Source organism: Bombus vancouverensis, chromosome 17, assembly GCF_051014615.1.
Source record: "Bombus vancouverensis nearcticus chromosome 17, iyBomVanc1_principal, whole genome shotgun sequence".
Classification (NCBI taxonomy): Eukaryota; Metazoa; Arthropoda; class Insecta; order Hymenoptera; family Apidae; genus Bombus; species Bombus vancouverensis.
The window spans coordinates 811,676-839,496 of record NC_134927.1 but is presented as its reverse complement, the minus strand read 5'-3'; the positions used below and the strand labels follow the sequence as shown (position 1 = coordinate 839,496).

Here is a 27,821-nt window from a genome sequence, read left to right as displayed (position 1 = left end):
TAGATATACGTGCTCACAAAAATCTAAGTCGGACTCTTTGCGAAAACGTGGAATATCCACTGAGCGTACAGACACAAAGTAACTCGCTAATACGACCTCACGGAGAATGACTCTCCGTCGCGATGATGCTGCAGAGGAAAGCTATGATGGGGTGTGTCTGAGGACACGAGATCATTGGATTCGTCGAGGATAGCCTTCGTTCAGAAGGTGAGGGAATTTGGCGTTGCTGCTAATTGGTCAATTTCCATATCGGTGGTTAGAAAAGGATGCTAGCCGCTCTCGAGGAAAAGTTGTTAGTGGGAGACGTATTTGTTCGAGATTTGTGATAATGAGCTTGGGCTCGAGGCGGCAACCAGTCACCGAACGTAGCCGCGGTCACGGGATGAACGCTTTGTCTAACAAAGGCATGGATTATTCTATAGCTCTCCTTAAAAGAAATATTTGCAGCGGTACGCGACAGTAAATATTCCAACGGTTTCTGTCCCGTGGCTCGCCACACACAGACCCTATTCTTCAGGCGAGATAATTACCAGATGTCGATGCATCTCCACAGTACATGTTCAGCTAGCCTAAGGGCCGTTATAAACATTACGATCTAATTACCTAAAGTCCTTCAAACAGACAAACAGTCTTTGTGGAAAGGCCCTCGGCGGCACCGGAGTCATTATCAAAGCCAGCATTAAGCACTACGAACTTCCAACATTCCAGAAAGACTACCTTCAAGCAACAAACGTAGCAATAGAAGACTGCCATGGTACAATCACCACTTCAGCGGTATACTGCCCTCCCAGACACTCCATCGCCAAAGAAAAGTTTGATAACTTCCTTGACGCTCTAGACAATAGACGCAAACCCGATAATTGCTTTATCCACTCTCCAACGATATCTCGACTCTATGGAAAAGTGGTTTCATAAATAGGGCTTCAAAATTAATGAAAAAAAACCCATACATGTAACGTTCACGCTCCCAAAGCAAACCTGCCCCCAGGTCACCATCAACAATACAACAATTCCTAGCAAGGACACAGTCAGATACCTGGGCATGATCCTGGACAGGAGGTTGACCTGGAAAAATCACATCACAGACAAAACGAAGCAATTAAAGGACAAACTCAAAAAATTCTATTGGCTTACTAGCCGATCCTCCAAACTAAGCACACAGAATAAAATTACCCTCTATAAGGCCATAATAAAACCTGTCTGGACCTACGGAATCCAACTATAGGGAACAAGAAATAATTCCAACATTGAAATACTTCAACGCTTCCAATGGAAAACGCTAAGATCCATTATAAATGCACCCTGGTATTGTTGAGAAAAGTTAGGTTGGTATGATCGCTAGTTACTACAAGCTAAGTTGGTACGACTTCTAGCGACGCTCTTTTGTCTTAGAAGTCGACCACGTGTTAATTGACCAAGTGTATCCTGTGAGTTAAGACGTGTTGTACGAGGCGGAGAAATATATAGAGAAAATCGAATCTGTGTGAATCGATTAATTATCAACCCCAAACCTACATCAATTAACAGGTATGTCACCAACGAACTAATACATGACGATCTCAAGATACCAACAGTCAAAGAGGAAATAGAAAAATATAGCGACAGATATAGCAAAAGAGTCAACAAACACCGAAACCCCTAATCACTAGACTATTTGATACGTCGGATCAGATCCGCAGGCTGAAGAGACACTACCCGCTAGACCTAAACGCTAGATTCAATTAGTTATTTAAATTAAGTAATATTTACTTATTTATAATACTTACTTATAAATTATACTTATCTATAATAAGTATTAACTTATTATAAATAATTAGCCATGTCACTGCGCCACGCCAGAAAAAATTACTGAAAATTCTCAATGCGAGAATTGATTGTAAATTTTAATAAATAAAAAAAAAAGAAAGAAAGGAATTCAAGTGTCCTTCGACATTTGTGCGTGTTTGATGAATGGGTATATGGATGTCGCTGGCGTGCTGTTTGTAACATAGCGTTGATACGCTTCTTATTCTCTTCCCTTATTTATGGTTTTCCACTATTCTATTCGGTTAGGCATGCATATTTTCGGAAGTCGGCCCTTGTGCGTGTTTGTAACGAATAGTTAATATAATCGACGTGCGCGTTTCCAAGCTTTAACAATGATTTTCATAACTAATATCAGATAGTAAAAATAATATTGAAAAGAAAATAGAAAAAAATTGTAATCAAAATATTCCCAAAGTTACAATAGAAAAAAATGTTCTCTTATATTTTTCAACAAAAGTTAAATCTAATACAAGATTTCATTTAAAATTAATAAAATTTCAAATTAGCATCAAAATGAAAAAATTAATTCAGAGATCAAACATTAAAATAACAATTTTTAAACTAATTATCTTTATTTACTTATACTTACTAGCTTTAATACTACCATGAGAAACTTTTAACAGAGATCAAAAAATTCAATATGAAATACAAATTTTAAATATAATTTAATGTCTTCTTTTAATTTCTTCTTTGTTAAATTTTGTATTATTAATTTTTTATTAATGTATTAACCCTTTGCACTCCTATGTCGAGTGTGACTCAACATCAGTTTTTATTTCAGGAGCTACTTTGTTGAGTCCCACTCGACATTCTTTCAGTTCCACCTTTTTTTGTGAAATGTGCGAAAGAAAACAAGGATTGCATCCTGGAAATTGTTTCAAGATATATCATACGCCTAAAAATTACAAAATACAACAATAGTGTGAATAAAACTGGTATTTAAGTGAATTTGTTTCTTCCTTTATTTATTTAAATTGCCTTATTTTTTGGTTAAAGTAAATTTCAAATAAAACACTTAGAAGCGTTAGGAGCTGCTGATAACAAAATTGAAATAAAATTTGGAGTGCAAAGGGTTAAACATATTTTCTAATATAATAAAGATATCATGCCTTAATTCTTAAAAAAAGTTGTATCATAACTTTCTTGTAACTAGTGTTACAGTAATACAATGATATTATTAATAAGATCTTAATGTAAAAAAAATTATGTAATACTATCATATTGTAGAGTAAAATACCTAAGATAAAAGATACAAAATAAATATTTAATATTATACAACACTTCTCACTTCATCTAAGTAATTATGATACACAAGAAAACAATAAATATAACTAGTTAATCTAAATATGGTATAAATTCATTTTACATGTATTGTATTCACTATTGCATATTCTAACTCACTGCATTATAATTTTTTTATCGTGTCAGTATCTTTTAATTTCGCAGGAAATCTATGGTGAAGTACATACATACATATGTATATATATATATATATATATATTACATAGAATATTAACTAGGTTATGTTTAGATCACCACATGGTTTATACCTAAAATAGGCTGTGGTTAGTTGTGCTAAATGATTTCATATTATTTAAATCTACATAACAAAATCCGACACAATCATGTCCTGCAATTCTTCTACTGAAACGAATTGTGCTTGTAGTAAAGATATTAAAAAAGATGAGGAATCTAATTTTGATTTGGTTTTAAAAGAAAAGTGGATGGAAGCCCAGAAAAATGGAGTGTTTCGTTATATATTAAACATTCAAGATTCAAAAATATTGGAAGGCAAATATCACTTTTTAGTCCAGGTAATGTTATTAAATAATTAATTATAATAAATATTTGTTTAATTTATTTTCAAATATTTTTTAATTGTTACAATTTTGTTTAAGTAATATAGTAATTTACAGGATAAAATATTTTACATGTTTTTATTGTTCACTTGTCATATGTGTAAATGTATGCTTTAATTTTACCATCTCTTGCATAAATATTCATGAGATAATTTTCTAGTTCAAATTTTAATAATTACAAATATGTTTTGTGTATTAATGTCATTAATACAAAAGTACATGTAAATCTGGTTACATATGCTTATCTCTTTGTTTTAATACTCTCAAGTACATTTTGTTGATAACTTATAAAATAAAAATAAGCAGATAAAACAAAAATATTTACAAAATCAGTGATAATTTACAAAAATAAAAATGAAATAAATATTATGTAACTGTAATTATATCTAATAATATAATATAGATAATATTGTTTATTCTAGGAATATTTATAAGAGTAAAATTATATAAATTAATTTTATAGTGCAAAATCATATATAAAATAACAGTTAAAGAAGTAGCAATGAATATATATTTGTTATTGTCAATACAATATCAGGATTGTTTATTTATTAATCAATGTATTATACTTTTAGGAATATATATCTATTGATGAACTAAAATTATTTAATGTTTTATGATTTATAATTATGAGAATCATAATGTCTCTCGCCCCTATTGTATTTCAAAGAACTTATAATCTTTTAACACATTGGCATCAGAGCATTTAGAAACTAATATATATATATATATATCATTTAGATTCTAGCAAAGGAATTCAAATGACATATATGTGAGTCACGGTGCTAATGTGTTAAGTTACTCTAGTATGACTTAGTTAATATAACTGTAACACAATGAAAGGAAAAAAACAATTCTATTGATTCATATATATGTAAATTCATCAACAAATAACATGGGAACTGCAAGACATTTGTATTACTGATTTAGTTAAAATTCTGCATATGGGAAGATCCTCACTCTGCAAAAGTATTCCATTATAAGAGCAAAGGTCAAATATACAAGATATATACAATATATATAATCAAAGATATATACAATCATAAATATAACATTGTCTTTTTTTGCATAGTAAATAAATTTGCAATACTGTAGTATTCAGTACTTTAATGCCCATAGGGTGCATTCTTAGAAAATTTAATATTTGAAAAAAATCATATTGCGCGCCATGGTACATTCATTGGAGTATACAATTGCTGATTAACCAGTTAGCTGTTGCGCCTTCTTTGAAAACTTTGAAAATTGTATACCTAAAATGTGTCACAGAAAGTAAGCGATGAAGTATAATGGCCAAATACAGAGTATGTGTGGCTGTTATAATATAGAATTAAGTTATAATGAAGTGACTGTTTTATTTTTTAATTTTATTGCTGACATGAATTGTTATAACATGAAATATTGCCTTTTTTTGACGTGATGAGTATATCCGTCATAAATGGTTAAACATGCATCGCTGCTATAAATGTCACCTATTACTGAATTGTTGTGACTAGCATCTCGTTAACATCTTTTTGCAAAAAAGATTAACATGTGTGCGTTGCCAGAGTGTTAGTTGGCAAAATGAGTTGGTATTGATTTGAACAATGATGTGGTTACCTATGGCATGCCGAACCTACACAGTTTTGTCTATCTTCTCAGCATCGGACATTTATGGTGGCTGAGACTTTGTTGGAAGACTTCTGTACTCATAAGCTTGTACCTGTACCTGTATTTGTTTGCCAATAATATACTTTATCTCCCAATGGGATGTTGCACCTTCTTTTGTACATTTAGTCATTAACCAGATCTTGGAATACTTGTGCCTTGTGAATATGACTTCCAGTAATTTAATCCATAAAAATTGTGGTTAAAAATTTGCAAAATATCTAAACATCATAAGAAATTGAAAATTAGTAAAATGGTAGCTTTTATCTAAAGCTACTTTTATCTAATAGGTATAGCGAGTGAACGGGGTCAAAAGAGTCCTCCAACCAAATTTATGTAATGATGTGCCATATGATAGTACCAAAAAAACATCTTATATCAAATTTCAACTTTTTTCTCATCTAAAAAATAATTGATCTTATATTGAGCTCGAATTCACTCAACTACTTTGTAAGTCACATTATTGAACGATACTTCAAATTAACACAAATTCTAAAATTTCATACTATATTTATTATATATAGAAGGTATTAAAATATCCAAAACATAAAAGCTACTTTTTTGCGTGAAATTTTTGAGGAAATCGATTTTTGACACATTCACCACTGGAATATCTTATTAAAAAGCCTAAAAATCTATAAATTTATAAATTATATAGTTCTATATATATTAGGTTATTCGAAAAGTTTCTTTCGTTTCATAAGGTGATAATACATGAACAACAATTTCTGTTTTATATTATTTTATTGAATTAGGTATGACACATTCCATTATATTTCTATTATTATGTTCGTGCATAATTCAATAAAATAATATAAAACAAAAAACATTGTGCATCTATTATTGCCTTATAAAACGAATGAAACTTTTCGGACAACCTAATATATATATGTAACTGTATGAATAGAATAGATCACGAGAGAAGAAATGTAATTTAGGACTTAGAAAATCGATTTTCCAGGTAAAATTTGTAGTGGATTTGTTATTAACTGTTCTTGTATTGAATTTAATTATTCTCAAAATAAACTCGATTTTCCAGAATCGATCGTCCGATTTATTCTAAGCATTTACATTATTACATATATATATAATCTGTAATTCTATAAATTTGTCATCTTTTACGAAAAGAAAATTGTCAAAAAGTTCGTAATGTTTGTAATATGCCACAATTTTCTACAGAAATTTTTTGTATGATGTTTCTCTTTGTTAACCTATTGAATAGTTCATCACCAGAGAAATGCGGTTTGGGAATCTCCTTAACCATGTAAATAAACCCCTTTGAATTATAAATACACTGAAATTCATCTGTTATTTAGAGAGATATACATACTTCCAGAAACTGCTAAGCCAGTAAATTGTTTAAGGTGTTATATACAAGGTGTTAAAAAAATTGGACAATATTTTATGTAAATCTAGACATTAAATCCAAAAATCAAAAAACAGATTCACAAAAGAAAAAATACATTATAAGGAGAAGATGAAGATAAATAGTACTTTATATAAGATTAATTCTTATATGTACTGATATTTTCTATTCATTAGACACAGGCATTAAATGTTTAAAATATTTAATGATTCAAATTTTTATAAAGGTTTTATATGAACAATCCAATTATATATTGTCCTCTGACAAAACATATACAAACTTGTTTTAATCATATAAAAATTTTCTTTATTATTAATAATCTTATAATAAATAATATTTATTTTTCTTAATATTTAATACTGACAATTTTTATTAATTTTAGCTAAATATTGATCGCGATTATAAAAGAAGATCTCCAGAAAATATTATTTCGATGAACCAACCTTTCAATGAGAAAGACTTTAACTTTACAAAACTTGTGTCAGAAGAACAAATAATGAATTTAAATAATACAGACAAAGATGATATAATTGCAATTAATGCTAGTCCGATTGAATACTGTCATTCTCTGCTGTTGCCACAAAGATGTAAACAATTACCTCAACTTGTAACAAAGCATAGCTTATTGAAAGCTATTGAGTTGTTTTCCTTGAGTTTGTCTTCGTAAGTATATTCCACCTTTGAAGCAAAAGTACAGAAATTAAATCTTTAATTAATTTATAAATACATATGTTGATTGTTAAAAAATGCAATGTCAAAGGAAAGTTAATAAAACATACACAGTACTCTCATAAATTTCATTTTTCTTAATAATATTTATTAAGCATTATTCAGTTAATAAAATAAGATTATTGTAGTAATGCTTTATGAATAAAGAAGTAATTATTTTATGATTCTATTTTATTTTTGAAACTCTAATTGTTATAACATAAAACTTAATCAGTGATGCAATTCCAATTTAATAGGAAAAATAAAAATTTTGAAATTTTGGCATGATTTATTAACATTTTCTGACATTTAAAAATATTTACATTATAACTATTTACACTACTAATATCACATTGTTGTTTATAGTTTATAAGTATTTTCAATTAACCTTATTGTATCATTAAGAAGTATTGTATCATTTATTTATGTATTTCCACGCTGTTTGTTCTGTTTTGATCTGCTTGATTTTCTCCATTTCTTCTTCTTCGTGTCTTTTCTTTCTTTGATTGCACCACTGTTTGAATGCCTTTTTCCCCTCTATGAGCGCTTCTCTACTGCATTTTCCTTTCATAAACTTTCTCACTTTCCTTCTTATCTCTCTTTTCCTCTCTTTCCACTTCTTGTCGTACCACACTTTCTCTCCCATGCCCCATTTCCTCATCTTCACTTTCTTCTTTGGCATTGCTTCGTTTATCTTCTTTTTGATTTCTGTCCACATTTCGTCTACTGTTCTTCCATTGTAGGTCCAGTCTTTACATTCCTCCAAGTATTTTTCCACACTTCCGTTTGTTCATTCTCTTTTCTCCTTCTCTTCTTCTTTCTTTTCCTCATTTTTTTGTAATTCCAGCCCCCTATTTCTATTTCTAACGGCATGTGGTCCGACTCTGTTCTTTTTCCTACTTCATGTCAATTATTTCTTCTGTCGCCTCCTGATTGCCAATCGCATAGTCTATTACTGAGTTTCCTCTCTCCCCAATATAGGTCCATTCCTCTCCTTCTTTATCTCTGCCATTGATTATCGTCCAGCCTCTCTCTTCCAGATACTTTAGCAGTGTTCTTCCTTCCATGTTTACTGTCTTGTCTTTTGTCTCCCTCTTTTCCCGTTCTTGCGTTCCAGTCTACGCTGATGATCATCACTTCCTCTTCTCTTCCGTCTACTCTTTCCTCTATTTTTTCCATGTCCCTTTTGTATCTTGATTATAAACCATCATTATTCTATATGTCTTGTCATTGTATATTATTTTTCTTTCAACTATATTATCACTTATTTCTTTATATTCTATTTCTCTTAGTTCTTTATTTATACCCGTTATTATCCCCCCCCCCCCTTTGCACTACCTTTTTTCCTTACTCTCATTGCTGTCCTGCATTTCCAGTCGAATTCTTTGGGCAGTCTATATTTTAATTTTTCCCCATTTGCCTTCCTTTATCCATGTTTCCGTGAGTCCGATCACGTCGAATGTCTTCAGATATTCCCACACCTCCCTGTTGTTGCTTATTAGCCCTGATACATTCCAGAAGTACGTTTTCGTCCCCTTTGTAACCCCCCTTTCCCCCTTTTTTCATTTTTCTCCCCCTCTCTATCTTTCTTCTTCCAGCCTCTCTTCATTTTCGTTCCATCTGTACCATTTGTTTTCTATTTTTAGTTTCTTGTATCCTATCTTTACATATTCGCTCTTTTCCCTTCTTTCTCTGGCTACCCTTCTTATGTGTAACTGTACTTCCCTTTCTTTTCTCGTCAGATCTTCGTCTATGTATACACCCTTTTCCAATTTGCTTTTCTCCTTCGTTATCCGTATCTTTTCCTCCATCGATTTCATCGTCGCCACTATTATTGTGTTCTTGCCCCCCCCCTTTATCATATGTGCTCTTTCTACTTCTGCCCCTATCTTCATTTTTTCGTTTATGAACTCCTTTACTGTCTCTTCATTGCTTCCTTCGTTCCAGTCCTTTAATTACTATGTTCCTTCTTCTTTTCTCTCTCTCTCTCTCTCTCTGCTCTGTCTTTCTCCTCCGCGATTCTTCTAATTCTGCCCAATGGTTCCTTCTTTTCCCTTTCCCACTCTTCTCTCTCACTTCTTTCCTCTTCCTCTTTCATTTCCCTCTTCATCTCCTCCACTTTTTTTCGAATATCCCTTTTATTTCTTTTATCATTGCCTTAAATCCTCTTTCCATTTTCTCTGCTTTTTCCATCATTACTTCCATTCCTTTCTCCCTGGCTGGTGTCTCTTTTTCTGTCGAGCTGTATTTGTCCAGTGTATTTTTGAAGACTGCCTTATTTCCCATTTTACCAGTGCTCCTTGGTCTTCCCTTGTTTGTCGCCATCTGCCGTTTCCCTACCTTACTTTGTTTTGCCGCGCTTCTGACCTCCTAACCTCTTCTTTTCTAGTTTTTTTTATTTATAGCTCTCTCTTGTTCTAGTCTTTTTTTTCGCTTTTCTTTTGCTTGCTCCTCGTATGCTCACTCTTTATTTTCCCTTCTTCATGCCAGTTTGTGCGTCCTTTTCCTTTTTCCCTTCACACTTCACTTTTTCCGCAGAGGTCTCCGTCCACGTGTTACCCTCGCTCCGAATCGAACCGAAAGTCCCATAAATCTTTCTTGTTCAATGATCAATTGGTAGTAGCTATTTATCAAACATCTTGCAACATAAAGTTAGTTGTGTAGCGGCACATGAGTCAGAGGACAATTCATATCATGTTGTTGTTTCGGATTATCAAGATCGTTAGGACACAAGTAATGTAAGAACAAATAGACTCCGGGAAAAACAATGTTACCGTTACGCATAACCGTCGAACAAAGACGATTTAATCTTCCGACTCTCCTCCCCCCCATCGACCAGTATAAATAAACCGACGCAACCAAAAAGAGTTTAGTATCTACGAGTATTACGAGCATCTTTCTGTATGTAACGAGCGATTCAAGTGTTATTACGAGTTATCTACCAAGTTACGCGACGAGCATTTATCGAGTGTTTATCCGCGATTTTATTTTGCGATTTATACTTTGTGCTAAAGCCTCAGCGAATATAGGCTGTACATTAATTTATTATTTTAAATAAATTCGACGGTTACGACAACAAACGATAACCTCCAATAAATCTCACGGTCAAACATCCATATATACCTGTCCTCTACAGTTGTACCTTACTGATCAGAAGAATGGTGCGATTTACACAACTTTGAACGCTCAGCCAGACTGTGAAATGGCTCGACCCTGCCGTTGGTTACAGCACGCGATGTTGGAACTTAAATCATAAGGCAATGGATTAACTATCTTGGATTTGTGCAACATGCAATAATAAATGTCTTAACCGTTTGAGTCTCAGGTGTCGAAAAATCGCGAACAGCGTGCTAACGCTTGTCTTAATCGATTGCGAAGAGAAACAAGCGGCGCAATAGCACTCGTCATATTTGTTATTTTTATGACATAGTTTATAAATATTTCAAGTTTTGTTCAATAAAAATTATTGAGAAGGTAATAATGAAATACAGAATACAGTTCAAATGTACTGGGACCTTTCGACACAAAATCTAAACAGCGCGATCGCGCTGCTTGGCACTCAAACGGTTAAGTTTGTGATTTTATTGTTCAATGGAATCCAGTTGTGAAATTCTGATCTGAGGAAGAACAAGAAGACTAAAGTTGTAGGATGCAGAATACTGGGAAACGAAAAAGGCACTGACCTTGGAAAGACCAAAAAAGTAAAACAAGTATGACATAAGAAGAATATAAAAGTATAAAGAGCAGAAAAAGAAGAGTATAAAATATTATGTAAAGAAAAAGAAGAACAAAAAATATACGAAAAGATGAAAGAGGTAAGGGGTTGTAAAACGAAGGCAGAAATATGGGCATATGTTAATGGGAAGAGAAAGAAGAAAAGCAAGACAATTGCTCATATAAAGATGGAAGAGTGGAAATAACATTTCAGTGACCTATTACAAGATAAACAAGGGATATGCAGGAGAAGTAGAAGAAAGGGAAATAGAGGATTAAATAGGAAGAATAAACAAGAGAAAAGCAGTAAGCAGAGACAAGATACAAAATAAAGCATGAATATATGGTGCAGGAGAAGCCAGAAGGAAACTAAAGGAAATAGTAAGAAGAATCTGGAATGAAGAAGACCTCTCGACAGATTGGAGAAAGGGAGAAATAACAACCATAAATAAAAATGGTAGTAAACATGAAGTAGACAACTACAGAGGGCTATTACCATTGAATACTGCATATAAGGTTTACGCAATGATGTTAAAAGAACAACCAATGAAAAAAGTAGAGAGGAAGAAAATACTCTCAGAAACACAACCAAGATTCAGAATAGGTCGATGCACGATAGATAACATATGTATATGTCGGAGATGAAAGAACACCGGAGCCTTTGGAATTTTGGATAATCCCGCAACATTGTAACCTAAAGTCTACTATAGCTGTAACTGAACAATTGTAGTTATTCAACCCGATTGTAATTGTTCGAGAGTTGTGATAATGAGCTTGGGCTCGAGGCGACAGTCAGTCGCCGAACGTAGCCGCGGTCACGGGATGAACGCTTTGCCTAACAAAGGTATGGAGTAATTCTATTGCTCTCCTTAAAAGAAATATTCGTGGCGACACGCGACAGTAAACATTCCAACGGTTTCTGTCCCGTGGCTCGCCACACGCAGACCCTATTCTTCGAGTAAGATGATTGCCAGATGTCGATGCGTCTCCGCAGTACATGTTCGGCTAGCCCGAGGGCCCGTTATAAATCTTAAGGTTTAGTTAACTAAAGTCCTTCAAACAGACAAACAGTCTTTGTCCCAACTACGGGAAGATAGGGGAGACATATTTTTCAACGAGCGGCGTCTCCCACTAGCAACTTTCCCTCGAGGGCGGCTAGCATCTTTTTCTAACCACCGATATGGAGATTGACCAATTAGCAGCAACGCCAATTTCCCTTACTTTCTGAACGAAGGCTTTTCTCGACGAATCCGATGATCTCGTGTCCTTAGACACACCCCATTATAGTTTTCCTCTGTGGCATCATCGGGACGGGAAAGACATTCTCGCTCGCGATCTCATTGATGAAAGGAGTAGCTCTTTGCGACCAGTGAGTATTACGCGTCCGACTTAGATTTTGTGAGTACGTTCATCTATCATCCCGTCGACCGCGGATTCGTTATTGAGCCTAGGATCATTGTCATTAGTTTCTCGAGTACCTAACTACCGCGGTTACTTGTCCGGTTCTATAATAATCGTATTTGCACTAGTCAATGTCTTCTCTATTGCATAACGACAACGTGTAACCCAAACGAAGATTCGTTTCACGCCCTTAACCCTAATTCTAATGTAAACCCGACATATATATTAAAATGTATATGTAAATTCTATAGAATTCAAGTTACTCGCCTTGTTACGATTGTTCGCGGAGAGACGCGGTCGCGAGGGAAACGCGTCAGCGAGAGGCGTAAATTCTCGCTACGATTCGGTTAATCGACGCCGCGAAGTAGTCGTTTCCCTGTTTCGGTTAAGATAACAGAGGTGGTTGAATGAGTATGACACAGTATAGTAAGTTATATTTCACCGTTTATTCCAACAACTTGTAACGATGGCAGTTACGCTGGTGCGTATGTACGAGATGAGTGAGTGACTGATCTACGGGTGTGTATACCCGGTCGAAGGATGTTGACCGTTCGAAGGATGTAAAATCAGTACTCCCTTGGGAGACGATGCTGTGTCGGAGGAAAGCTAAGGATGGGTGTGTCTAGCGCACGGGACCATCGGATTTGTTGGTGATGATTTTAGTTAAGAGAGTGAGGGAAATAGGCTTCGTTGTTAATTGGTTAAACGAAGGGTCTTAACCGCCCTCGAGAGAAAGTGGTTCGTGGGAGGAAAGTTGCATCATGCGTGAGAAAAACTAACTTTCCCTTGTCAAGCCGTGGTAGACAATGGTCTTTAGAAATGCTTCGGAAACAGACGTTTGTTTGGTTTGAAGGACCTCGACTAGGAAATTCCTGAGATTTATGGAAGGTACTTGAGATTATTGAGGGTACGCAGTGAGTATCCGAAGACATCTGGTTGCCATCTTGCCCGCGGTGTGTGGCCTGGGCTAGGTAGAGTGTTACGCGACGTAACACGCCTACTGACATTTTTACTTTTGCTTTGTTTTATTGGCAGTCATTCTGATGAATAGATTAGATCAGGAGAGAAGAATGGTAATTCAGGACTTGGGAAATCGATTATTGATTTTCCAGAATCGATCGTCTGATTTACTCTAAGGATTTACGTTATTACAAATCGATTTTCTCTACGTCATGCCGTTGAAGATTATTCTCCGTATCACCATAAACGAAAACACAAAAGGTGGAAGAATAGAATATGTAGAATCTATAAGAAAACCAAAAAAAAGATGAAGTGAATTATGTTTTTCCGCTGGAATATCAATCAAGAAGTTATCATCCCGGATTATTCAGTTCATCAATTGTTAAGAACGCCTCAAAAAGTCTAACCAAGGTAGGTCAATATAGAAATATATTGCTAACCGCTATTAGTAATTGCTGGAACAAATTGAAAAATTTAAAACAAGGAGCAGCAGAAAGCGTATAATCTTTCAACTCCAGGTTCCGACAACAGCTCAATGAATTAAATTAAGCAGTTCAAAACGAAAACCTCACGTCAACTGAACGACGCGTAGCTATGGATATTGAAGAATGCGAAACACTTAAGACATATTTGCTAATTTACGATACGAAATAGCACAGATGGTAATAGCCAGCGATCTGAGGAACCTGAATCTCGCCCAACGACTACTAGTCGACAGAGGACAATGGTTACGAGAAGTAAACCGTGTTACCAACCGCCCAAAGAGCTAATCTGACAACACTACGCCAGTATCGAAACGAAATACTACCGATCCAAGACCACGAACTTTTACTCAGTCATCTAACCAACCATCAGGTGACCGCATGAAAATAAATGTTTCAAGTATTAACGAATCGGACACGCAGCCGAGATTTGCTGCTCCCAAAATTTTCTATTCACCAACCAAGGAAAGGTCCCACCTCAAGTAAACCAAACAACGAAGAAAACAGAAAAAACGATCTAGAGTCAACTGCATCACTACCGGAAGATTATCGTCAATCGTATTGTAACGAAGAAACAGCGAAAGAGCCAGATTCCTCATCGGCTCTCTGTTATAACACTCTGGACGCAGTTACACACATATGAGTATGAGTAGTGTGGGGTATGTGCGTGCGCAGCGTCTTGTAAAACAGAAGAATGCAACTGTTTCGTACGCATGGCGGTAAAAAGGATGGTACGACAAATAAGAATGCTGAGATGCGTGCAATGTGTATCTACGAATATCTTGTAAATCACATATTAAATAAATATCAAACTATTTTAATATCACTTCTACGTGTAATTTGTGTGTTCCTATACATTTATTTCGTCGACTAAGATTCACCATTCTCAACATGGTAACAAAAGTTCCTGGTTGCCGGAAATTAAGGTTATGGAACTACGTGTAATCGGGAATGAATACATAGAACTTGATTTAAAAAGCTTGAAAATAAGTCCTGAAAAGATAAAAAGGCTATTGGCAGAACAAATAAAAGAAATCTGGGTATTATAGAAAATTATTTGTGAAAAAAGAGAAAAAGGGGTGAAAATACAAAACGAATCAAGATGTGAAAGGACGATGAAATCAAACTTCAAATATTCGACGGACGTGATTACAAGATATGGAAGAAAAGATGTTATTGTGTTTAAAATGGAAAAAGTGTGATAAACTGACTACACGAGAGAAAGTGGACACAGATACGCGAGCCTATTGAACCTAAAAGCGATGAACTCCATCTATTGTAGTATAACAAATGAACAATTGGAATTTGTTGGTGACCCTGCTTTAAGAATAATGAGAAAATTTGATGAAATGTATTTGAAGGAAACAACAGCATTGCAGATTTACATAAGAAATAGACTCGACAGAAAGAAATTGAGAGGCTTTGAAGATTCAAATTCATTTTTCACGGAGTTTGAAAAAACGATTAACGAGTTAAAAAGTGCTGGTGCAAATGTAAGTGAGCGTGAAAAGCTAGACTACATGCGGAAAACGCTACGAGACCCATTGAGTTATATCGGTGATTTAATCGACTTATTGAAAAAAGTGATCGCATTTGTAAATTTCTAAAAAATAAAATTACTATGTGGGAAACGCGAGGGCAGATTGAAAGTGACAAGAAAAGGTCGAGTGTATTTAACGTTGAAAAATAGGACATAAAGTGCCGTGGCTGTGGAAAATACGGTTACATAGTAAGAATTTGCGCAAACACGTGGAAAGATGGAACCAGTAGTGGAGCGCAGTGACAAGGACGTGCATATCAGCCGTAGCAGAATAAAAAATGTGGAAATTGGAGACGGACGAATTTTAAAAGGAGCAAAAGTTAGAAAACTTTTGACTTTGTAGTAAACAAAATGAAAATTAAAATCACAATAGCCAATGTATTTTACTTAGAAGAAATAGACAAATACTTAATTAGCTATGCGAGAGTAATGGGTGAAAATAAGATTACTTCAGTAAGAAATACGTCAAAAATTTATAACAAATACAATAACTTGATAGGAATTGCATTCAAAGAACATGGTTTATACAAAATAAATAGTTATATTGAAAGGCAAGAGTCTCATGCAAAAAATGTAAAAGATGACACTAAAAGATAAATTTCACAGAATCTTGGGACATGTAATAGTTTTAATTATTTAGATACGACATGTAAGAAAAACTTAGTTGAGGGAATGCCAGAAAATTGTGAACAGAATAGAATTGAAATGTGGAACCTGCATCCAGAATAAAATGCACATTTTGCCTTTCCAAAATAACCGCAGTAAAGCACACGAAATTTTAGAATTGGTACATACCGATTTAACCCTTTCGCTGCTACGGGCGACTACAGTCGCTCTGCATAAAATGTCACTGACGTACTATGGGCGAAATAATTGCTCTTTGTAAAATGCCGTGTACTGTACATACGACGAGTGATTGAAGTTATTACACATCAAGTATCTTACTCTGGACACGTAGCGTTAGTATTTTGTTTTGCCTCATTTCTTTCTCGCGGACGAAATACCTCAAACACTTCAACTGAATCTGGAAAAGATACCAGAGAAATTACATGGACTAACGAATTATTCCGGCCAAATATTCATAAATTTAATTGTGAGCATTCGGGAATAAAAATATCAATTAGTTATTCGGCACCAGTTTTAGATTTTTTTCAATTGTTCTCTTCTGAAAATTTTATAAATTTCATTGTTGGCACGACAAACGATTATCGGAGCAGAATTGATCAGGATGCTAATGCGATAAATTCCCGAAACACTTCTCTTCCAGAAATTTGTTGCTTTTTCGCCATCAAATTATTAATGCCACGAAATAAAAAAGTGTCATATTGTGAATATTGGTCTAACGATGAATTGTTCAAGAGCAAAATTTTTGGAGGAGTTATGAATACAGCAATAAAATACGGCAAATTTGCGATACGCCCAGACAAAGTTTTCAGAAGGCATTTTACCCTTTCGAAAACTTGTACCTTGATGAGGATTTACTCCTTTGTACAGGAAGGTTATCGTTTAAACAATACATTCCCTCTAAAAAAAAAACAGATTTAGGATAAAATTTTTTATTTTATGTGATACCCAATCTGGGTATGTACAGGGTCTTATTATTTATAGTGGATCATTGAGTACTGTAAGCAGTGAAAATGAAATTATCTGCGAATCAAAGACTATAGTCGTGTAACTATTGAAACCTTATTTAGGCAAATTATCTGGATAATTGGTGCAGAAGCCCAGCACTTTTTATCTTTTTATATAAAAATGGAACTAATACCTATAGAACTGTAAAGGAAAAGCGAAAGGGCACCCCAATTACCCAGAAAAAATTAAAAATGGGTGAAGCGAGTTTCCGCTCCTCAAGTCTTTTATTAGCAATGAAATGGTGTGACAAGAGGGAAGTGTATATGTTGCGTTCTTTCCACAATGAAAAATTTGTTCACACGAAACGTCATTATCGCACGCAAGAAATGATTAAAAAAGCAGAGCGTATTGTCGATTATAGTCGGTTGATGGGAACTGTGGACAAAGCAAACATGGTTATAAACACCATGCATTCAGAACGAAAAAGTATGAAGTTGTATAAAAATATTTTTATTATTTAATAGATATGTGTGTTTGGAACTCTCATTGTTTATATGAATTAAAAACTGACAAACAAATATCAATGGCAAAATTTCACCTGGAATTAATTCACCAACTTTTAAGTCATTATATACAAGGAAATAACAATAACATTTCAACAGTTTTGGCACGGCGGCTCGTTCAGCGGGAGCGCCTCGCCGGAGAAACCTCCAGTGGCGAAAGGATTAAATGGGTCTCACACTAATACCGGATATGATGGATCAAAATATTTTTTGACATTTATAGGCCACTACAGTAAAGGCGCATAGATCTATACATTGAAATCAAAGAGTGAGGTTTATAATTGTTTCTTGATTATATAAATAAAGTTGGGTTTTCGGTTCGGTTCGGAGCGAGGGTAACACGCGGACGGAGACCTCTGCGGAAAAAGTTAAAGCAAAAAAGGACAGGAACTTAAGTAACAAATCAGAAGGGAAACTTGATGATAAAGGAAATGGTTTGAGACAGTCAGAACGGGAAAGAAAGAAACCTCAAAGATACGGCCAAACGAGCTCATATCTCATTTACGTGAATGTAGTTAGCGCAGATAGTCCTAAAATCCATGAAGAGACTTTAAGTGAGATGGCAGAGATTCACAGAAAGAAGCAATGGATCGAGAAATGAATTGTTTAATTAAAGATAAAACTTGACAATTAGTAGAGAAACTAAAACACAAGAAAATATTATATTTGAAATGGACATATACGAATAAATCTGATAATCGTCAGAGAGCGAGACTAGTTGTTCGAGGCTTCCAACAAAAATAAGTACAGGAAGATTTATACTCTCCAGTAAAAAAAATGCAGGCGTTGAAATTACTATTATTTTATTGCTGTCAATATGGTTCAATAATTATGCAAATGGATGTAGAGACAGCATTCCTAAACGGAGCTGTAAAGTCGGAAATACTTGTAAAACAATCTATGGGTTACGACGACAAAAGCGGGGAAGTATCTAAGTTATCAAAGGCATTATATGGATTGCGTGAAAGTTCAAGAGCTTGGTATGAGTGTTTCGACGATTATATGAAAAAATTAGAATTTCAAAGAAGCGAGAGTGATTCTTATCTCTATGTAAAGTATGAGATCAATGATGTATACTTAGTTCTATTCGTAGATGACTTATTGATATGTGGGGAAAAGTTAAAGGAAAATCGATGAGGTTAAAAACAAATTGTCAAACAACTATCACTAATACAAATTAGATACAACTATCACTAATTTTCCTCAGCGACAGCACCATCATCACCGAAGGATGATAGTTTTCCAATCTTCAATCGGTCAACATCGTAACTTGCTAGTGACTCTTTCCGTGTATACTAAACACTGGAAATAAATCAACTAAACACAACATTACTCTGCATCTTAACTTGCTAGCTTCTCTTCATGTACAGAGTGCAAATAAATCAACTAAACGTACTACTACTCGGTATCTTTAATTTACCTCCACCTTGAGCGTTAATATCGTTCACGGTTTGTGATATCAAGCGATCAGTTGCAACCTGACTGATCGCCAGTTATTTGAGACTTCGCATCAAAAACATCAAGAGGAAGAATACAAATGAATAACGTAATAATGAAGAAAATAAGGAGTATTATTGCCTTGTATACAATAATTCGTATAATTTCAGCAAAGCAAATAAAAAGTACGCCGCGGGGTATAGGACGATTGTAACATTCTCTTCGATTTCCATCTTTTTATTAACCCCTTAACCTACAACTGCGGGCATAGCCCGTAGTACGATAATCGGGTCAAATGTAAACGGGCAGTGGTATGATGTATGATGATCGGGCCAAATATAATATATAATGTAATATATAATAGCTTGTTTACGTTTTCGGTCCAAAATTCTCGAACGTAAATCGTAGGTTAAGGGGTTAATAGCTTGGATATTACTTCTCATAAAGCGAAATTGCTGTCACTCGATAATGTCATGTAGCTATGTAAGTTTGTGGTATGAAAGATTTTGTTGCAAATATAATAGCTTTTGCGTAATTTAAAGTCAAATTGTTGCTTTCGCCAGTCTTCCGCGTCGCTGAAATATTATTGGTAGACTTGAAATTCTGGAAGTTTGGTTCCAATATTTTGAAAACGGAAATCGGCTGACTTCTTCGTGGTTGCTGGTTATACCAGGAGAGAAAATACAAGAGATGTTGAAGTAATATCATGATTCTTCAGCAATGGAAGACTTTGGTTTAAATAAGACTTTAGTTAAAGTTTGACAACAGCTTTATTACGTTTGTTTAACTATCGCGATAAGGGAGCTGAGCCCCTGAATATATATGTCGGAGATGAAAGGAAAACCGGAGCCTTCCCTTTGCAATTTTGAGAAAGTCTTCTAATGCTTTAGCCTAGATTTTATCATAGCTGTAATTAAGCAATTGTCATTTGTAATTGTTTGATATTTGTGATAGCGAAAGTGGGTTCGAGGTGACAACTGGTCGCCGAACGTAGCCACGGTCACGGGATAAACGTTTTGCCTGATCAAGGTGTGGATCGGTTGTATTGTTCTCCCTAGAAATCACATAGAATTGTACTTTGGAGATGTCGATATAATGGGACACACGTTGTGTTACGAATCAAACTCCAGACAGAAACTGCCTAGCAACGGCGCTTGGATCTTTCTCGATGCTTCCAAAGAGTATACAACAAACTTTTGACAGAAACTGCCTAGCAACGTCGATTGGAACCTTCTCGATGCCTCCAGCGAGCATATAACAAACAAATGCAGTTGTATAGCGAAAAAGATTTTCATCAGATATTCATTCGTGTGATCGCCTTGGAAAGTGATACATCGAGCAATTTACCGAGTGTCTCAGCAATCGTATTTTTGTGTTTAAAATTATTCTACGCATAGTAAAGAGTTATCCCGTTGACCGTGGATTCGTTTGAACTCCGGAACATTGTTAATAGCGTAAATTAAATTCATTATTCGTAAAACATATCAATCTCATTATTCGTTAAATTCATTATTCGTAAGACATATTATTCGTTCCTCTTATTATTCGTTTAACTTATTATTCTTTAATCTAATCATTAGTTAAACTTATCGTTTGTTAATCTTATCATTCATTAAACTCATTATTCATAATATTTTGTAAAATCTTGTATATTCGCGTAAATATAATTTCTGTTTCGTAAAACAATGGCTAATTCAAACGAAGAATCGTTACGCGCCTTAAATTCTAATGATAACCCGACATATATAAATTGTTTAAAAGCTTCTGACTCGCTATTTGCAGCATTCTCTGTGAAAAATAGAAAATATGTAATAAATATATGGTTATTAATGATATAAAAATTATTTGTGGGACTAAATTTATCATCCCAAGTAAAAGAAATTTGTAGCTGCACCTCCTATTGTAAATGGTGTAGAAGAAGATAGACATCTGCTCAAGTATTTATTTTGGATGTATAGAAACATGCTAACATGTAATTAGGAAAGTCTCTCAGAGAGTAAACTGATTTTCAATTGTAATAATTTTAACAATACTATTTCATAATTTGTTTCGTTACAATCTTCTTTTAAACTTTCTTACTACAATCATTTTTATTACTCATCCAGTATATTTTTTGACATATGTGGAGAGTATTAACAGAAAAATGCAACTTAATCTAATTAATATCATTAACGAGAACAATATAAAACAATCATTTTATCTTTCACTTTTCTTAATTACATTTTAATGGTGAAGATGATTAACAATTGATATATCGTTACGTTATTGATATATAACGTCACGTGTTAGTCTAACTAATTGTAATGTCTATCAGATATTAAACCTTCTTGAAATAGATGCCGGAAAATTTAAATAACAATTATCATATGTTACTGATGGATAAAAGGCTAAATTCTTTGCTTATTTATTGCAACTTTTGTAATTTTCTTTTCAATATAATTTCGTTAACACTGATATTTGTTATTGTATAACATTATTATCTACACTAGTACTATTTTTCAGGATCTTGAAGAACATGCAGGGCCTATACAAATATTAAGAAACTACCCAGCAAAAGGATTTTGTATAAAGTATTCCAATGTCCAGAATATGGATGACTTTGTTAATTGGGCATTTTTGATAATAGACTATTTGCAAAATAAACAAATAGCACACAATATATATATTACGAGAGGTAAATCAAATATTAAAGAAAATAAAGAGGAGTACAGAGACGTAAGAATTTATATTTGGGCCAGAAAATCTACTCAAGGTGCAAAAGATATTCATGCGTTTAATCTGGCAGCTTGCGAACTTTTTGGACACTTGTCAATGAAATGTGAGTAATTGTTAGTATATATACGTATATATTCCTAATCATATTCTTATCAGTTTCCTAGTATATTCATAAAAAATTATTGTTCATTCATATTATATTTTATACTTAGTAGCCACAATCTATAATTTTTTAAAAATGATACCTAAGTTAATCTATAACTTGTGTCGAGATGAAAATAAATTAACAAAATGGTATCCCGAATAAGATAGAAAACTTTTCGGAGATTTTAGATTACGATAGCAAATACGTTATTATTTTCTTCACGTATCTGTACCTGGCGCGAAGCCTTACCAGGTGCGGTTTTCATAAGCACAAAGTTGAGGTACGTTCAAACAACGCGCTATAGTTATTCCGTTGTGACCACAGCTACCTGTATGCGGATCCAGTTGCAGGATCTGCAACCATTACAGGAGACCGCTGTCAGAGGAAACGTGCTGCTCACACGCTGATGTTCCGCAGTTGTAGAAAATCTCGAAAATGTGGTAGAAATTCATTTCCTATGGAAATTTCACTTGAAACATTCACTTGGCAATATTGAAATAGGTCGGTCGTAAATTATAATATACCTCAAAGAAAAGACTGAATTGTCAAACTGCAAAAAAGCTACTTCACCTCCGATTTTTCCTACATACGTAATCGACGGTCTCGCTTAGTTTCCGAGATATTCGCAAAAAATGATCGGTACAATGAACTCAATCCATAGCTGTGTGTCCATGGCAGCGTATTGCGCGTTAGTATCGATGGGCTGTAAAAAATGTTTATTATTGTTGAGGTTATTTGATGTATAAACAGAGAAACTCGTGGATGAATTGTAAGGTAGAAATATATTTTAATGCAGAAGTGTAATTATAAGTAAGAATACAATTTGAGTTGGTCCAGATCCGCACGCTAGCTGTGTTACCCAATAACTAAAAATCCCGAAGCCAACGTCGCCTGTATACTGTTTATGGTCTGACTTCGTCGCAGTCTTTTGTCTATGGCTTTGTGGCGGCACTCGACAACAAATACCGTCACTCGACAGTAACTACAACCGGACCACGGTAGGGCAGTGGTTAGCGCCTTAGGTTACGAAAGTTCGGGACCCGGGTTCGAATCCCAGCGCCCGTGTCCTATTTTTCTTCCACGCATCTAAATTAGAAGAAAAATAGCAGTACCTCAGTAGCCACATCTACAGCGAGCGCTAAAAGTATCACGGACAACAACTACATCTCAGCTTCAGTGCTTGAGAAAACTAAAAAGACCAAATTTTTTTTTCTTTTCTTTTTTTTTTATTTAATTGTTTACATTCACAATTTGTCCAGTTTGGATATTTGGTAGAGTTTTTTTAGCTGTTAGATTATCATGTGGGTGGCTGCCCCCAGTGGGATACCATTTCGTGTTGGTTAGGTTGTGTCCTTTGTGAGGTCTGTTGGGTGTTTCCTTTTAAGTCTTCTATCCATGTTTGAGGTGTTGATTGTTTCCACAGCTAGCCGGTTTGGGTGTGTTCCTATTCTTTCTTTATATTTTCCTGCGTGTCTGCTAATTTCCTCTATGACCGTTGGTATTCCCAGGTCCTTCTATATATCTTTGTTTCTAAGGTACAATGGGGTGTTTACTATTGTTCTAAGAATTTTAGCTTGTACTGTCTCTATTTTGTTTATATGGCTCATTGCTGCTGTCTCCCCATAGTGGTATTCCGTACGTCCAGATTGGTTTTATGATCGTTTTGTATATTTTTAATTTATTTTCCATGCTTAATTTCGATTTTCGACTTGTTAGCCAATGCATTTGTATCCTTGTTATCTGTATTCTGTCTGTTATTGATTTAGTATGCTGTTTTCATGCGAGTTGTGTTTCTAGGTGGAGTCCTAGCAATTTGACTTGCCTTGTTTGTATTATGTGCGTGCCGTTCAGTATAATGTTTGGTGGTATCTGTTTTCGCAGTGTGAATGTAACGTGGTTGCATTTTTCGGGGTTTGCTTTAATTTGTTTAACTTGCAGCCACTTTTCTATTTTTGTGATATGTTCTTGTAGTAATTTGACTGCTGTTTCTGGGTTAGTGTGCCTGACTAGTACGGCTGTGTCGTCCGCAAATGTCAGTATTTTGCTATTGGTAGTTGTTGATATGTTGGCCGTGTATAGCGTGTATAGTATTGGTCCTAAAACGCTTCCTTGCGTAACCCCTGCCTTGATGTCTTTGACTTCGGAGTACTTCGGAGTCCTTGATTTTTATTACGAAGGTTCTGCTACCTAAGTAAGATTTTATTAATTGGTATATTTGCTCCGGGAATTGTTTCCTGATTGTTTGTAGAAGGCTATTGTGGTTTATTTTGTCGAATGCTTTCTCTATGTCCATAAAGACGGCTGTACAGTATTGCTTGTTTTCTAGTGCTAGTATTATTTCGTTGACCAGTCTGTGCATTTGCTCTATAGTGGAGTATTTGTTTCTGAATCCGAATTGGTGATCCGGTATTAATTTTTCCTTCTCTATTATTGGTTTTATGCGATCGTATATTATTTTCTCTAGTATTTTAGAAAACACAGGAAGTAGTGATATTGGTCTGTATGATGTAGTTTGATGTGGGTCTTTGCCTGGTTTAGGTAACACTATGATCTGTGCCAGTTTGCAAATTTTAGGAAAGCATTGTGTTCTTAGTATTACGTTAACTATTATTGTAATTTGTCTTATCGCTTTTGGCGGACGGTTTTTCAAGATTTTGCCATTGATTAGGTCGATTCCTGGTGCTTTATTATTTTTTGTCTTCTCGATTATGTTTCTAATTTTTCGTGCTATTGTTTTGGGTATGGTGTAGTGTTTGTCAGTTGAGGTACTAGTGGTTTGCGCATCCTCGTCCGTATGACTATTATGGTTGCTTTTGTTGATATTATGTGGTGTAAATGTGTTGTAAAGGTGGATGGAAAATTCTTCAGCTTGATCTTCGCTGCTTTTTGCCCATGTGTTGTCTGCTTTTCTGATTAGTGGGACTAGTTTTGTTGGTTTCTTTATTTTTTTCGTAACTTCCCACAGGGAGTAGTTGGAGTTCTCGTGTGCAGAGAGTGACTCTATGAATTTTGTGAATTCGGTATTGTTGTGCACTTTTATTTTGTTTTTTTATTTCCTTTGCAAGTCTGTCTAGGTGTATTTTGTTTTCTCGTGTTCTATGTTTTTGCCATTTTGCTTTTGCTTTTCTTTTTTCTCTAAATTGTTCAAGTATGTCTGGTGGAATTATTTTCGTTTGTCTGTTGGTTGGTTCAGATATAGTAGTCGTCCATGCTGCTTCTTGGATAGTTTCTGTGAGTGCTGTTACCGCCTGTTCGATGTGTTCGGGTGTTTTATGTTGCAGTTGGTTTTGCTCTCGATTATTTCTTTAAAAGTTTGCCATTTGATGGTTTTGTTGCGTAGTGTCTCTGGATTGTTGTAAAGTATTGGTTTGTTTCTGTATGTAATTATTATGGGTGTATGATCGGAGCTAAACTCGAGGCTGGGTGTTATTTTCAGTTATGTTAGACCAAATGTAGAGTTTTCTTAGAAGTGGTGGTGACCTCTTAGGAGTGGTGGTTGCGAAATTCTCACTATTTGTTTGACATAAGACCATTATTATGACAAAAATTGATAACATTTCTGTTTACGATTTTTTCAAAAATTTTGCTAATATTAGGAAAAAGTGATACGGACCTATAACTAACTGGGTCCGATTGATCCTTATTCTTCTTCAAAAGCGGTTTTATTTTAGCCACTCACCAGACTTTCTGAAAACGAGCTAGGCTTAAACGGTTATTAAACAATATTTCTGATGTAATTCCCAATATACAAGGTGCTTCACCTAAAACAGGCCACGTAAATATTTTCTCGATCTGCGATGATATGAGAATTACTTTCACGAAATTCAAGTGATTTCGAGAGATGAGCCAAATGTAGGAAACATTTTTTGTAGTGTCGTTTTTTAATGAAAATATTAAGGAACTACATATGAAATCATCGGAAAAGCGCTACAATCATTGTCCTACGCTGTCATTTTCTTACCTATTATATACCATAAACCAGGACAAAAAGAATAAAAACAAAATAACGCATATGCAATACGTAATGTGTAAAGTACAATGTACCAAATTATTACAAAGAACATAAAAATTATGATATTAATGACATGTACTTCCACTAGTACGCTTAATCATTTCCAATATTCGATAGTCCATATTACAAATTAATTTTTGAAATATTGTAGTATAGTAACATTATTATATTGTTTGCCTCTCTTATATACGGCTCTTGATAGCATTCCGACTAAGTTTTTGGAAGTCCGGGCAGCGTGAATACCACTTTAGTCTCCAATCCTTTTGTCGAATGTTGAAAGATAACATTTTCTTCGTGACTTTCTTAAAGGATCGTAATCAAACAATCATCTACTAACTCTATGTATTGTTCTGAATTTATTCTTATAGAGATCATACAAATTGGTGCTTTTTGGAAATAACTGAATGTAATCCACACACCATCAAACTTCCTTCACCGAAATTTAACCAAAGAGTGTCAATAATGTTTAAATCTGCCTGGACTGACTAAATTAAATTTTTTTTCATCAGAAAATGTAATATCTTTTCACTTCTCACGCTATGACATGTGATTTTGAACGAATTCCATTCTTACTCTTTTATGCTCCTGCTCAAAAGGTGGTTTCAATGATTTTTTGGTCTACTTTAATCTTCTATTTTGCCACAATATTTTTTAGGCACGTTGTGCGATCACCGGAAAGTCCAAAATTCTTGTCACTTCGCTGGCTCTTTTATTCCCAATAACAATTTCTTTGAATATTCGTAAACGATCTTCTCTTGTTAATTTAGTATTGTCACCAGTATTGTGGTTTTTACCGTACTTCTTAGGCATTTCCAGGGAATTGTAAATAGATGCAGTGGACTTATTAATTTTTGTAGAGATCTCTCCGATATTTAAGTCAACATCGTGATATTTGCTGCCGTTGTCACGTGGAAGAACAGGAAATCACGAAATCAACAGATCACTGTCAAGATCAATGTCAAGAAACATGATGTAATATTAGTTCTTAACTTACATAGTAAGTGAATGTAGTAGTTATAGTTAGTTATTACTGCACAGCGGTATATTTCACAAGTGGAAGAATAATTTGCTGTTATTTGATTGCTGAAAAATTTGATTCGCCACATTTATGGTTCTAATGTGCGTTAATAAACAGTCAGACAATAATCACTTACTTTACATTTTTCTTTGAAACGTAAACGTTCTGTATATTACGATGGAACTTTTATACTAGTTTTTGAGAGAATAATTGGGTTATAACGTATGATGATATCGATACATTTTATCCCCATTAGAAATACGAAGGTTTGTAATCATCTGTAAAAGTATTGTTTAACTTTTTTAATATTCAGTATGACGAAATAGCAAACTGTCTATATCATGAATTACATAATTATCGCATGAAAAAATAAAGCGCCGTATTTGTTTATTTTTGACGCTTTTGTTATTAATGTGCAAGTGGATGATTAGACATGTTTATTAATTGAATATTGGTTATTAATTGGAATATCTCTTTGTAACTTTAAACCAGGATAAATAATTATCATTTCTCTTTATGTATGTTACAGCCAAAGAGGCATACGAGAACGTTACGGAGGAATATGTAACACGCGCTTTGCGAGAGGCAACTGAAGAAACTTTCTCTTCCGTCGCTGCTGAAATTAAAGCGTTAGTAGAGTCCCAATAAATGCAGCTGCAGTACAAAAACTGACAATGTAATACTTTCGAAATCTATAACTAAGCAAAAGCATATAAATTTGGAAATGGAGAAAACAACGCGGAGCTAAAATAGTGTCCCCAGTAACATTATGCTTAAACCATTTTATATTTACGAACTATATTCGGTTATCTTTAAATTAGCAAAGAGAAATTGTTTCCAAATCCAATTTCGCCGTTTGAGAGATGCACATTCATATAC

At 34.5% G+C, this 27,821-nt stretch overlaps 1 protein-coding gene across 3 annotated transcripts; it reads left to right on the top strand.

Moving 5' to 3' along the window:
- Positions 1–1,533: 1,533 nt before the first annotated feature.
- LOC117165682 (GDP-D-glucose phosphorylase 1-like) lies at positions 1,534–27,609 on the top strand. Of its 3 annotated transcripts, none has more exons than XM_076625928.1 (4): positions 1,534–2,080; positions 3,523–3,620; positions 21,555–21,870; positions 27,472–27,609. In XM_076625928.1, the coding sequence occupies exons 2-4, from the start codon at positions 3,531–3,533 to the stop codon at positions 27,588–27,590; spliced, it is 525 nt and encodes a 174-aa protein (XP_076482043.1). In that variant the 5' UTR covers positions 1,534–2,080; positions 3,523–3,530; the 3' UTR covers positions 27,591–27,609. The 3 variants fall into 3 exon arrangements, with proteins under 3 accessions (XP_076482043.1, XP_076482042.1, XP_076482044.1); XM_076625927.1 differs by having other exon boundaries at positions 1,534–2,200; positions 3,338–3,620; XM_076625929.1 differs by lacking the exon at positions 27,472–27,609 and adding an exon at positions 7,058–7,338 and having other exon boundaries at positions 1,534–2,200; positions 3,338–3,620; positions 21,555–21,736.
- The last annotated feature ends 212 nt before the right edge of the window (positions 27,610–27,821 follow it).

What these genes read in the sequence shown, in the direction of transcription:
- LOC117165682 (XM_076625927.1), top strand. Translation starts at nt 3,432, where the DNA reads ATGTCCTGCAATTCTTCTACTGAAACGAATTGTGCTTGTAGTAAAGAT. An exon ending in AATATCACTTTTTAGTCCAG is followed by an intron (nt 3,621 to 21,554) that starts GTAATGTTATTA and finishes ACTATTTTTCAG; the next exon opens with GATCTTGAAGAACATGCAGG. An exon ending in TGGACACTTGTCAATGAAAT is followed by an intron (nt 21,871 to 27,471) that starts GTGAGTAATTGT and finishes TGTATGTTACAG; the next exon opens with CCAAAGAGGCATACGAGAAC.